Genomic DNA, 14,457 nt, shown 5'->3' with positions numbered 1-14,457 from the left:
TTCTGAGATCCATCCTGTCTCGATACAAAAAAGGTTCATTCTTTGTTGTCCAATCACAGCTGTTCAATCACTGATCAAAGATCAAATAAAAGATGATGAACATCAAAGATACAAATCAAATAAAAGATGATGAACATCAAAGATACAGATCAAATAAAAGATGATGAACATCAAAGATACAAATCAAATAAAAGATGATGAACATCAAAGATACAGATCAAATTAAAAGATGATGAACATCAAAGATACAAATCAAATAAAAGATGATGAACATCAAAGATACAGATCAAATAAAAGATGATGAACATCAAAGATCCTGATCAAATAATAGATCTTAAGATCAAAGGAAGCACAATTATATATATAATGTCACTGATCAAACCATACAGGGCAATGCAGCCTCATGGTAGTACGGGTAGTGCGGTTAGCAGGAGCTAACGTAGCATTGCTAATATCTCCCTTGTGCCGGTCTCAAGCCCGGATAAATGCAGAGAGTTGCATCAGGAATGGTGTGGTGCTGGTTGGAAATAAGAAGGCAGTAGCAGTTCCAACCACTTAACTTTATCAGAACATCCTTAGTACATCTTTAGTGCATCTTTAGTGCATCTTTAGTGCATCTTTAGTACATCTTTAGTACATCTTTAGTGCATCTTTAGTGCATCTTTAGTACATCTTTAGTACATCCTTAGTGCATCTTTAGTACATCTTTAGTACATCTTTAGTGCATCTTTAGTACATCTTTAGTACAACTCGCACTGGAACATCAACTCTGCATTCTTCTTCTCTCATTCTCTCTCTCGCTTCTTCTGCAGTCCCTATTTCTCAGCATCAGAGTACTTACGCCCTCTTGTGGCGAAAGCATAGAACACAAAAAATGGCATCCGGCGAAAATATCCGCCAGAGAGCTTCCAGGCTGTTGGCTGTTCCTCTTCCACGTTTAATCACGTTCAGCGTGATAATGTCAACTCCACAAATACTCACGGAACTTTACCATACTTAGACTACTTACTGAATTCTGGTTAAGGAATTGTTTTCAAACTAACTTTGCTCTGAATCACAGAATCGAGACATTCATGTTAGCTTTTACACGAGCCTGCAGATTGAGGATCCACATAAGAACAATAATCCAGACGCACATTGTTTAAGATGCTGTAGAGCTAGCTAGCTAAACGCTAAAGACGGGGGCCGTTCTGGCGTCGTAGCACATAAAAGACACCGAATGAATGAAGAACAAAAGGTCTCATTACAGCAGCAAGTATTTAATGTGAAATCAAGTGTATTAAACAGTTTATCGAGCAAACACAATCCCAACAGCAGACAGGAAGGAGCCGCGGGAGGTCTGAGGCGGCGCCAGGCCTCCATGAATCCACGTCCTCTCCATCTGCCGGTGGATTCGGACCCTGACGTTACGAGTTATGAGGTCACCGATAATCCAGAGACTTTTATGCCTTGATGTTAGAATGTCCCCTTCCAGCATGTCACAATGAGCACAAACGCTCAATCCCATAAAGTTAGAGATAGATTATTTATAAACTACACCCCCCCCTCCCATTGCAAAGTGACAGAGATTGTATGATTAGAAAAATATTAACAATTCATTTCTGACTGATTGAAGGAGACCCGAGCTTGTACAGTCTGCAGCTCCGTCGTTCTTCTTCAGAGGGAGATCCTCTCTCCTTGCACCAGCTGGCCTCGGAAGGCCCAGCTATCCTGAGGGAGAAACGCAGCGGCAGCATTAAGGGTTAATCAGGCGGGTTACTAATGAAGGAAGCATCACATGGTGCAATATGGCGTCACAAATCAGCGCGCACTCGGCGTTGTGTTTCCACGACGACGGCGCCCAACAGAGGCATCCTCCTTTCAGGATCGTCTGAATCTCTTATTTTTAACATCAGCGTTGTTTAATCCAAGACAATCAGACATTTCTGTGTTTACGTTTCCAATAAAAGCGGTGAGATACAATCTGTTCCGTGACGCTCGATTTGTTCAAAAACAGAAACCATATTTCCCGTAAGAAATAACGGAACAGAGATGAATCCGGTCCCACGCACCAGATAAATGCGCATTTACGTTTCCTGTAGTTATTTCATGTGTACATTTATATGTACATTTCTTAAGAATAGTCTAAATCGTTTGATTTCTCCATCCCGTACTGCAGCAAGCTCCCAGACGCGAACGCGATTATTTCCTTCTTCGATTCAACAGTTGTTCTCTTTACTTTCCTCTTTTCTTTTCCAGTACTATTATTGCTGCCTTTCTCTGGATCGATGACGAAGAGCTAAAGAGAACTAGAAAGACAATCAGAGACTGCAGACCCTCGCCTCCAATAGACTATTCGATCTTGTGAGACAGTAAACAGGGCTTCCGGATCAGAGGGGCCAAACCTGCTCTAGCTTGCTGCTCCGGAACGTACTACAAGACTCCTTCTGGACTCTTTTTCCCATCATGCCATTCGTGTCCCTCCCTCTTAAAGTGGCAGTTTACAGCACAGGCACAATTCCAGATGTAAAAATAATTCTAGAATCTGGATCCAGATCCGGATCAACGCCATTCTCGGGGAGGACCGAGCCACGGACAGAACCTTGCTTGTGTTAAAGTTTCAAGTCGATTGGGTTACTCGTTTTTGAGTTATGCGCTCGGACAGACAGACAGACAAACAGACAAACAGATAAACGGACCCAATTGCAATACCCTCGCCTCCCCTTCGGCGAGGGTAAAAATCCTTCTCCTATCGCGGGTCGACTCAGACTGAACCGACTCGGCGAGGCTCCGCCTTCGTTCGCGTGTCTTCGGTTCGTCTCGGCGCCACTCGTGTTCGATTTCAGAGGCATTTTAAGCAAAATCATTTTGGTGGAAAACCGAGTCGTTCTAGAACACTTGATTTCACATATATATATATGAAATGCGTTCAAGCCTCCAAGTCACACAGGACGTCATTAAAAAGTAAAACTGTCTGACCTTCAAATCAAATTCGCCCTTCATATTGTGTTTCCTCGCTGCGATCTCCAACACCTCCTTCTCTATGTTCTCCTGCGTGGTTCCCTTCACACTGATGTAGAAGCAGTCGGCGCTGGCATAGTGGCAGGAGATGGCCTGGGAACACACACACACACGCACACACACACACACACACACACACACACACACACACACACACACATACACGCACGGCAGATTTAGTTCCATCTTTTCCCTTCGATTGGTATCACAGAGGGTAAAAATAAATCTTAAATCGCGTCCAGAATTCAGAGAACGGTTGTCCTTCCTCAACATCTTGCAAATATCACCTTCAGGATACGATGAGGCACCAGGTGGATTGTGGGTAGTGTAGTACCTTGCGGAAGCCCTGCGTCTGGTTGGTGCCGGACCCGTGAATCAGCAGCGGATGGAAGAGGACGGTGTCGCCCGTCTCCATCTCCAGATGCAGCCCGGCCTGCTGCCGGTCGTAGTTACGCACTCCGTGGTACATCAGGTTGACGCCACCCTGAGGACCCACAATGCAGTGTGTGTACTCGCAGGTGAGAACGCGCTTCCTGCAGAACGCTCCCGTCTCTTTCTTTGGGTACCTCCCACTCGGGGTAGTCGTGCTCCTGCAGGCTGCCGGTGTGCGTTCCAGGCAGGACGACCAGGCAGCCGTTCTGCCTGTTCACTTTCTCCATCGCAGTCCAGGCGCAGACGATCCGGTCCGCCGGGCGAAACGGGAAGTAGTGCAGGTCCTGGTGCATCGGGTGGCGAGAAGTCTTCTTACCTGAGGCAACGGAGAACGCGTCCCGTAGGAGCCGAATGTGGAACGTTCGCATCGTTTTGATATTTGATCTCATGATGTTTCTCTCTCTATAATTCGGCCTTGTAAGAAAACACAGTAAAATACTGAGAATATTTGTTCCCCGGAACAAAGTCTCGATCCTCGCTGCCAAATTGCACGCTTGGGTTTGAGTTTTTTACCTGTATCCGGGGGCTTGTTGATCAGCATGGTGTGCATGGCCATGATGTCCGGTCCGGTGAAACACTCCACATACTTCAGAATCTGACACACGGAGTAGGGGGGGGGGGGGGTCGTCACCAACGACAGAGACGCAGACAAACTGCAGCGGGTCGTACCTGGGGTAAGGTGCAGTACCGGAACAGTCCAGGGACGCCTTGAAAGTCTTGGATTTTAGTGACGGCTTTCTGATCCGGGACAAACTCGGACTTGGCGATCGTCACATCCCTCATCAGCAACAGGCCGAGAGGCTTCGCTTCCTGTCGACAGAGCTTCTCAAACTCCTTTCTGCAGAAAGCAGCGATCACACGACATTTTAGAAGCAGCTCCTTGGCGTTTCTGTTCGTACGCTGGGGGGAAGAAGCTTTCGTCGTCGGTGCTCACCTGAAGCCGTCGATGTCTTCTTCAGACACCAGATTCTTGATGAGAAGGAATCCATTTTTCTCGTAGGAGAGTCGCTGCTCTGGGGTCAGCAGGTCAGTATCCAGAGTGTATCTAGCGAAGAAGAGTGACAGCGGGAAACGACGCAATGCAGTCAATGGAGCTTCAAAATGGTTCCTCTCGATGTTTACGGAATTTTCCTTGTTTTCATTTATTATTTTCATGAAAATGTACTCACAATATTACATCCTACACACACTTTCAATACTTTGAACATTTACATGATGAGAAAGGAGCCAATAGAAGAATTAAATTCTTATATTTGACCCAATCATGTAGGGTGGGGGTCTCTCTCTCACCACCGAACATCTAAAGGTTTGTTTTCATGGTTAAGGAATCTAAAAATAGAGATAAAATAAATGTGTAAATCACAATATAGGGAGACTGAGCTGCTCTCTGAGCGCTTTTCTAGTTTTTTATAATTAATAATAATTAATTACACGTGCACGCTAATGACGTGCACAAGTCCAGAACACGAATGCACCACTGGCGACACTGTGCCAGAGGTGAGCGCTCGATGTGGACTTTAAATATTTAACCGGAGGCAGCTGCTGAAGGTCGCAGTCGATACAGTAATCTCGAGCGAAGAAGAGATTACCCATCTGGGCTGTGTTCTTGACAAATACCTATCTGGTGATGGTATGGCAACTAAGGTGATCAAAAAAAGTCAATCAGAAAACAAGAATTTTGGGCAGAATGTCTGCTTTTGTCTCCGGACTCTTGCTGGAGCCCTCGTTCAGCCCCTCTTTGACTCTGCTAGCACCTCCTGGTATTCCAACATCAAAGTGTCCCTGAAAACCAGGCTCCAAACCTCCCAAAACAAACTGATTCAGCTACTCCTCAATCTGGGGCCCATGACCCACCTTCTCCCTGGACATTTTGCTACTGTAGTACATGCTACTGTTGACTGTACTTCTACTGTAATACATACTACTGTTGACTGTACTCGTACTGTAGTACATGCTACTGTTTGACTGTACTTCTACTGTAATACATACTACTGTTGACTGTACTTGTACTGTAATACATGCTACTGTTGACTGTACTTGTACTGTAATACATACTACTCTTTGACTGTACTTGTACTGTAATACATACTACTCTTTGACTGTACGTGTACTGTAATACATACTATTGTTGACTGTACTTGTACTGTAGTACATTCTACTGTTGACTATACTTGTACTGTAATACATACTACTCTTTGACTGTACTTGAACTGTAATACATGCTACTGTTGACTGTACTTGTACTGTGATACATACTACTCTTTGACTGTACTTGTACTGTAATACATACTATTGTTGACTGTACTTGTACTGTAGTACATTCTACTGTTGACTGTACTTGTACTGTAATACATGCTACTGTTTGACTGTACTTGTACTGTAACACATACTACTGTTTCCCTGTACTTGTACTGTAATACTTTCTATCTAATAAATATATCCGTCTTGTCCCGACCTCAGGCTCTGCGGGGGGGCGGAGGCGAGGCCCGGAGCCGAGGTCGGCGCAGCTCCCTGAGGAGGCCGTCAAGGAGCCTGAGGAGCTTCTTTAATTAGCAACAATAGCTAATCAATAAACAGTTACGTCATCGAACGTTCGTTCGTCTCGTTCCCTCCGAGGCCCGGGCTCCACGGCGGAAGCACCGGACTATCCTATCAGAGCTGCGGGACCCGGCCAGCCTGATCCGCTGTGCAAAAGTCAAAACAACGAAAGGATACGATCGCAGCGGGTGGTCGATCGAGATGATTGATCAGTCGTTCGATTCTCTCCGCAGCGCGAGACATTTTGCTGCCAGGACGGAAGACGAAACGCTCCCGTAAACACCGAGAGTTATAAAAGAGAGGTTGACCGGGGCGGAAGTAGAGCGTCAACACCGGGGGGCAGACCGATCGAACGGTGTGATTGGACGACGAGCCGTGGCTTCCGACCCGACTCGCGTTTTAACCCTTTAATCACGCGTAGCAATCACTGCCGTTCACTTTCATGACTAGAGGCATTACACTGACGGGTACGTGTCTGGATTCTGATGGCATAGTGGCGCATCTGTTACTTTTGTGGATCTTCGCCGTATCCGCTCCCTCTACTGCCCCCGCATGGCCAAACTGAGTAAGTGCGTTCAAATGTCTCCAAAGTTACCAAGATGGGAGACAAACTGTCAGAAATACGGTGCAGCTCAGGGATAATCTTAAACTCTTCAAGTGCAATAAAATAAACAACAAAAACCCAAGAACAACATCAAGAAACGTCCAAGGTAAAATGTCATTTTAATAACATTTAAAAAAGCCATTCATATACAAAGAGGAAATTAAAATTAGTCACCTGTCCACTGAATTGGATGTTGAGCATCACTGATTATATTTCTAATATATTATATTTTAAAGTATGTTTGTCCCGTACATTTTAGAATTTTTACAATTAGTCTGCAACTTTCAGTTCTTGAAGCAAAAAATAATAATATTTACTTTGTATTATGGCAATTAGTTGTATTAGCATCCATTCATTCCGGCATTCCAACATCAGGCCATCTATGGCATTGATATGTGTAGAATCAACAGGCTCTAGGAAACACAGCTGAAGCTGAAGAGCGAAAAGCAACACCAAAAATATAAGGAAGAGGAACCAACATGCCACATGTTGGGTCAGGAGTGCAGCTGTGAGGGCCAGACACACATACACAATATAAAATGCAAATTGTTAAAAGGAAAGGACATTTTAGACAAAGGGGTGGGAGCTAACAAGCACTGCTAATTCTCCCTTCTTTTCAAGTTTCTGTGTGATGTTGTACAAATAATTTGTTCAGTATAAACCATATAATCAATCAATCAATCAAGGGTTGCAAAATGTCCACTCAAGTGGACACGTGTAACTTCTTTAAAATTATGAAAATTAGCACCAAAGAAAATGTGACTTTGTGTCATCGAAGGTAAAAAATAGGTGTATTAATCAATCGATTGATTAACAATGCATGCTTTTTTTTTATTACAGTATTTCCTAATCTTTATTTGCATATTTTTGATTTGCATTCGCCAATGTATTACGCCAGCATTCGGAAAACGGGCGTCTGTTATTTTTAATTATCAAACGCAAGTAGTTGCTGCAGTTTCTATCCAGCAGGCGGCGCTATAAAACAAAAATATTTTTGTTTATCATCATTGAAAATTAGGCCTTATACTTTAATGTCTTCTCATTTTCATCACAGCAATTCATTCTGAAATGACATTAGAGAGGATAATTTAAAACGCACACACCCAGGACAAGCCGCCAGGTCATCGAGGGGTTGACATTTATTACTGACGTAAAATTCGTTGTTTGCGCTCTTATTTTGAAAGCAGCCATTTAAAGCAATCATTGTGCATTGAGGGTGATTTTATTCTGAAGTGTACCGGAAGCCTGCGTGGCGCTCAGCGCGCAGCGCTTGATGGCGGCTAGCTTGCTCCCCTCCCGTTTGTTGTCGACACCAGATCCCCCTCCAGCCTCGCTAAACCGCTTTCGCCACATAAACGACATTTTTTTTTTTTGGGGGGGGGGTCGGTCTCCAACTCTCCGTCCTCACACCCCTCGTATCTTTCTCTGTGATTCGGGGGGGGGGGGTCGGGTATCGGAACCGAACCCGAACCCAGAGAGGGGGGGGCTGCTTCAGTGGGCGGATCATCCGGGCCTGGCTGCTCCGGGTCGACTCGGAACCACGGGAGTCACCGCTTCCAGGTAAGCGCGCCCAGGTGTCTGTTTGGTCCGGGGGGGGGGGTAAATCCAGACCGACTCCAGACCGACTCCGGATATATTTCCTATTTTTCCTGCTATTTTCCGTTTTATTCCTTTTTTAAATTTCACATTTCACATTTCAAACACAAAATCTATTGTTGCGCATTTAAGGTGTGAAATTCTGGTTTGTTTCCAGAGCGTGCGCGTCGCGTCGGGTCGGCAGGACCCCCCCCGCTGGGAACGAGCTGAGCGTTTTATATAGATATAAAAAAGAACAAATCAACGACAGCCGGCCGGAGTGGAATTAAAATGTCAACATAAATCATTATCCCAGTTTAGTAAAGTCTTTAGTGGGATTTCTGAGCGACACGTTTCATAAATAATGAAGAAATTACATTAAAACCGCTTAAAATAAAATAGCAGAAACGTCCTGGGTCCATGAGTCGCCACCTCCCCCTAATCCAGCCAGAACTCTTCCATCTGACCCGAGTCTAGAACCTCTAGATCTGGGATCGTTGTCCTTTTGTCATAATTTTAGGTGCTGATGGTCCGTTTTTTTTGTTTTTTTTTTTTTCTGATACTTGATGTGAATCACTTACAGATGACACCTGATTATTATTGATTATTGATTTATCGGTGACGTCTTTACATTTTGTCCTGGATTTATTTCCGGCATTTGGATCAGCTGTGTGTTGGTGTGTATTGACTCGCATCCGGACCCAGGCTGTTGGGTATGAGAGCGATACCTCCCCCCAGAGGATGAAGTAATTACCCTGGTGCTACCCCCCCCCCCCCCAGCCTGTAATGTATTGATCTGTCTCTGCATTACGTGGCACACAGCAGGACGTGGAACCGTGGAACCGTGACTCTCTAGTTCTTTGTCGATCTGCTCTTCTAGAATTTAAGTGTTATGTAACTGGGCGACGGTGGAAAAGTCTTGTCGGAACAAAGGAAAGATGAAAGGGTTCGTCTTGAATATCGAGCTTTGAAGGAGACGTCCGACGACCTCCTGGTGTCTTTCGGGGGTTATCGATTAAAGACGGAGGACGGGAAGCGTTCCATCCTGACGGAACACGAGGGTGTTAGAACCCGACCTACCCAAAACACTGTTGCTATTGACAACCAGTTCAGGAACCTTCCATCTCTCGCTCTCTCCCTCTCCTTTATATAACGCTGGCTTGTGTGATGTTTTATTGATCAGAGAGGTGTTTGTGTTTGTATTCCATTTGTTGTGTGTGTGTGTGTGTGTGTGCGTATCTATTCTAGGGTTTTGTTGCTAATGCTAATTGTGTCATATCATGCTGACTTTATATTTGCAACGCTGCAACAAATCCGCTGCTGCCGTGCTCGGCAGGTTGTGCAGCATCCGACGGAGAACTCGAGCGAATCCGACCGCTCGTCACCAAATCCAAACACAACTCTGCAGGAGACACACAATAAAGCAGATGTTAGTGTTGCTACGTGGCAAACATCAGGCTCTGTCCGGTTTGATGGAATTAGAGTCTTTAAAGAAAGATGCACCGAACTTCATACCCTAAAATGCACAACATCAAATTCTGCAGGACGTCCAGATGTAGAATCCAGAAAACCTGAATGTGAGTTGATGTGGGAGAGTCTGGTGAAACGAATCGTCTCGTTCAGGCCGAGCCGTTAGACTCTCTGTTTCAGCGCCTCTCACCCGCCTGAAGGGGGACCACGTCTCTTGTGTTGTCCCTCATCATACGGTCTGAAGGGGGGACCATGTCTCTTGTGTTGTCCCTCATCATACGGTCTGAAGGGGGGACCATGTCTCTTGTGTTGTCCCTCGTCATACGGTCTGAAGGGTGGACCATGTCTCTTGTGTTGTCCCCCGTCACTGTCCTCGTCATACGTTCTGAAGGGGAGACCATGTCTCTTGTGTTGTCCCTCATCATACGGTCTGAAGGGGGGACCATGTCTCTTGTGTTGTCCCCCGTCCCTGTCCTCGTCATACGGTAAATGTTTTATTGAGATTATCTGAGGATCATTTTTGTGGCACTTTAAAGTCCCTCTGTCTAAATATTAGGATACCATCGTAGACGATACATATCACACACACACACACACACACACACACGCTTAGTGTGTGTGTGTGTGTGCGCACAAAGGCTTGGACTGCCTGAGTTCTTCATTGTCTCTTCTGTTGGTAACAAATGTCAGCGCTCTTCGTTGTTTCACCTGAAGAAGTGCAGAAAACATTAAAAGTAGTCGAATCAAAGTAAATCTGGAGGCGGACTTTCAAGCAGCCGCCGGGGCTTGTGGGAAATGTCTTCTCGTCTCTGCCACAGGCCGGGCACCACGTTGTTGGAGTGGTAATCATTGGGTTGTTGGGCTTCAGAAGGACTATTAATGTGGGCCGGGTACAGCCAGAACATGTGTGTGTGTGTGTGTGTGTGTGTATGAACTCACACACACACACACACACACCTATACACACTGTGGAGGAAAGATATTTGAGCCATTCAAGGAATGTGGAACAGTGCAAGTTCATTGTCTCTCTCTCTCTCTCGCTCACTCTGTGTGTGTGTGTGTGTGAAGGGTCGAGTGGGTTGATTTGGATTGGCTCATAATCTGCAGATTAACTAGTGGCATTGTCAGAGTAGCACCAGGCGGGGGTTTTACACACACACACACACACACACACACACACATTTCGGCGGGTCTCTGCTCATCGATCGTAGGATTCGTTAAAGGTAAATCCTCAGAGGCGACTCACCTGCTCTCGCTCTCATCGACACATTTAATAACAAACAGACCATAATAGCAGGTTCCATTTCTTGCATCACTTTCCCTCGTGTGGTAAGAACTCACGACGGGGCAGATGCTGAAACATTCATCATCATCATCATCATCATCATCATCATCATCACCCATTGTGAGGGGATTTTGAACGCAGCGATCGGGTTTCGCTCGTGTTCAGAAATGCTTCTCTTCTGGAGAAATCAGCGTCTTTCAGTAAATGCTCCGTTCTTCGGTAAAATAAACGCCTTTCTCGCTTTTAGCTTTAGAAATGACTCGTTAACGGTGTTTTTGATTTCATGTCAGCCGTTCGTTCTGCATCCCGTCCTTCCACCTGCCTGAAATGATTCTACCCGACAATCCAGAGCTCGGGATTCATTCCGCCCAGCCGAAATCTGTTTTTAGACTTTAATGGGACTCTTATTGGATCTGGACCCGTGAGCTCTGGCATTCGGAGACGGTAATCTTGTTCTGATCGCTCCCTCTTGCCCCGCTGCTTCCTCCTGCTTCAAATTCAAGCGGCTGCATAAAAGTGAGTTTTTTTTTTTTTTTTTATCTCTAATCTAACGTTCCCAGAGGGTTAATCGTTACCACGTGGACGCGTGCCGCCAGCGTTCAAATGCACGGGGAAACGCCTGTAAGAAGCGGAGCAGCCATTATGATGATGATTATTATCACGAGGACACGAGTCTGTCGAGGTTCCTGCTGTTCCTCCGAAGCCGAATGTTTCTCAAGATGTTTTTAGCTCCAGTAATCACCTCAGCCATCATTGCATGAAGGTCAGTGGAACGTGGTACGCTTGCTCAGACGTTAATAATCCGGTGTAATTAGATTAACGCGGCGCTCCTATGTCGGCGCTGATTAAGCGTCGGTTTAGGCTGATTTACACGTCGTCGGAAATAGAAACGAGATTAAAACAGGAATCAGTCGTTGCTTATCAGAATTCGTAAAAGACTTTGATTGACATTCAAATGACTTCACTGCTGACGACGGTCAAACGTTCTTCGTCTCTAATCCGTCAGATCGGGGTTTCTATTAAAGTCCCAGTATTGAAATCAGACAGAAGCTTTGAAGTTCTGAAGCCGTGTCGTCGTTTTCATCATCGTGAACTCCAGGTTCCGGGAACGGCGGCTTTGACCAAGCTTCGTGAAGCACCTTTAGCGGGTCTGCACATTTCCATTGTGGGGAAATGTTGCGTCTTTGTCTCAGCACAAAGACGGGAAAGAGAAGGAAGCTAATTGGCTCTTCAGAAGTCTCCTGCCCGGTTGCCTAGCGCTGCTTCCTCTCCTCGCACCTACAAGGAGCAGCTCCATTACCTTGCATGAAAGAAAACCGGAAAAAAACGTAAACCTGCCCGACCCGACCCAACGCAGAGCAGCGCACGCACAGAACCAGGATGGCCTCGGTCACAATGGAGATGGATTCAGGAAGTGGTGGGGCGTGAGAAAGAGGATGTACGATGAAAAGCCAAAGAAAAGGAGGACAGGTAAGCGTAGCGGCGGGAGGTCAAAGTCTTTGAAGCCTCGCCGGCTAATTGTTGCCTCTGTGTCGTCGTTGCTAAAGCCTCCGTCCGTTTTTAGCTTTGGATGTTTGGGAGCCGGAGCTCGCCCTTTCACAGTAACAAAGCCCAGCGCATGCACGTGCTTCTTTTCAGAATAAAAGCATGGACAGTTGCCAACACTTTGTTGAATGTGGTTCTATTCATGGTCTTGTTTTAGAGAAATGCCCGAGGTAAGACAACGAACGAATTATCTAAACAAATAGATGCTTTCCTTTCTGAGTGAGACGAGTGTTTAACCTGAAGACACGTCTCCCTGAGAGTGAGACGAGTGTTTAACCTGAAGACGCGTCTCCCTGAGAGTGAGACGAGTGTTTAACCTGAAGACGCGTCTCCCTGAGAGTGAGACGAGTGTTTAACCTGAAGACGCGTCTCCCTGAGAGTGAGACGAGTGTTTAACCTGAAGACGCGTCTCCCTGAGAGTGAGACGAGTGTTTAACCTGAAGACGCGTCTCCCTGAGAGTGAGACGAGTGTTTAACCTGAAGACGCGTCTCCCTGAGAGTGAGACGAGTGTTTAACCTGAAGACGCGTCTCCCTGAGAGTGAGACGAGTGTTTAACCTGAAGACGTCTTCCTGAGAGTGAGACGAGTGTTTAACCTGAAGACGCGTCTCCCTGAGAGTGAGACGAGTGTTTAACCTGAAGACGTCTTCCTGAGAGTGAGACGAGTGTTTAACCTGAAGACGCATCTCCCTGAGAGTGAGACGAGTGTTTAACCTGAAGACGCGTCTCCCTGAGAGTGAGACGAGTGTTTAACCTGAAGACGCGTCTCCCTGAGAGTGAGACGAGTGTTTAACCTGAAGACGCGTCTCTCTGAGAGTGAGACGAGTGTTTAACCTGAAGACGCGTCTCCCTGAGAGTGAGACGAGTGTTTAACCTGAAGACGCGTCTCCCTGAGAGTGAGACGAGTGTTTAACCTGAAGACGCGTCTCCCTGAGCCATCGCAGAGGTCTCTCATGCTTTCAGTTGTGGTTCACCTCAGCACCAACGGAGGAGAGACTAGGTTGTTGCCTGGGGCAACGTGAAAAATAACCACTGAACTTTTGTTTTTTTTAAACGTGCTGATGCTGGGCGGGTGGGAAGCATGCTACTTTCGTTTATTGTACAGTGACAACAAGGTTTTTGTTAATGTGAAATTATTTATTCGTAAAAATTTAAAAGCAAAATCACGGCTACATGTTGAGAGCAATCCGGATACCAAAGAAAATAATTCAGAGTCTCCCAGTTACTTATAATTGTGGCTTTAAAAAAAAATCATAGCCTTTAAAATATGCATTTAATTCACTCACCTAAAATCCCCGTCATAAAAGGCTCCGATATGAACTATCATGCAAAATGTCTTCTGGATCTGATCCAGAATGAATTCAGGAAAAAATCGATACCAAGAACAATCTAGAACCTTCTGGTGCTGATGCAAACTCTATGCGAACACACACGTGTGTGTGTGTGTGTGCGGTGTGTGTTTTTCTCCTCCCACTGCTAGCAGAAGCAACTCGAGTGTCTGGTCTTGCACGCTTGTCAGCTGAGTTCCCGTTTTGTGGCCTGTGGGCTTTGTCTTTGTCATGTGGCGAGATGTGGACAGGGACATGCTGTAAGTAGCCACGCGTTGTGTTTACATTCGTGTGTGTGTGTGTGTGCGTAAGACACTTCGTCCCTATAAACAAGGCCTTCCCACCAGTGCGCCCTTCTGCTCCTCCGTCTTCGTCTTCATTTCATCCATCTCTCCCTTTGAACCCCGAAGATCTGTGTCCTCATCGTCTTCTTTCGTCTCTGCCTTCTGTTTTTAGTCATGTCTCTCTGCAGAAGACAGTCACGCCGTAGCTGGCTATGGGCGAAGGGCGGGACACGTCCCTGATGAGACACCCGCGCATTGCGGGTGTCATCTCGTAGGGCGTTCTAATCAGATTGGTGATGTCATCTCGTAGGGCGTTCTAATCAGATTGGTGATGTCATCTCATCGGGCATTCTAATCAGATTGGTGATGTCATCTCGTAGGGCGTTCTAATCAGATT

General features: G+C 45.9%; 1 protein-coding gene across 2 annotated transcripts; it reads right to left on the bottom strand.

The window, feature by feature from the left end:
- Positions 1–1,244: 1,244 nt before the first annotated feature.
- phyh (phytanoyl-CoA 2-hydroxylase) lies at positions 1,245–6,256 on the bottom strand. 2 transcript variants are annotated; one of them, XM_068755257.1, is made up of 9 exons: positions 6,148–6,256; positions 5,888–5,943; positions 4,367–4,477; positions 4,102–4,270; positions 3,946–4,027; positions 3,567–3,748; positions 3,335–3,484; positions 2,959–3,093; positions 1,245–1,710 (listed from the first exon to the last, which is right to left on the bottom strand). In XM_068755257.1, exons 1-9 carry the CDS (start codon positions 6,211–6,213, stop codon positions 1,657–1,659), a joined length of 1,005 nt encoding a protein of 334 aa, XP_068611358.1. In that variant the 5' UTR covers positions 6,214–6,256; the 3' UTR covers positions 1,245–1,656. The 2 variants fall into 2 exon arrangements, with proteins under 2 accessions (XP_068611358.1, XP_068611357.1); XM_068755256.1 differs by having other exon boundaries at positions 1,245–1,705.
- Between the last annotated feature and the right edge of the window lie 8,201 nt (positions 6,257–14,457).

The sequence above is a fragment of the Brachionichthys hirsutus genome, chromosome 22, assembly GCF_040956055.1.
Source record: "Brachionichthys hirsutus isolate HB-005 chromosome 22, CSIRO-AGI_Bhir_v1, whole genome shotgun sequence".
Classification (NCBI taxonomy): domain Eukaryota; kingdom Metazoa; phylum Chordata; class Actinopteri; order Lophiiformes; family Brachionichthyidae; genus Brachionichthys; species Brachionichthys hirsutus.
Note: the sequence above shows the minus strand (reverse complement) of the source record. Positions and strands in the feature narration are given on the sequence as shown.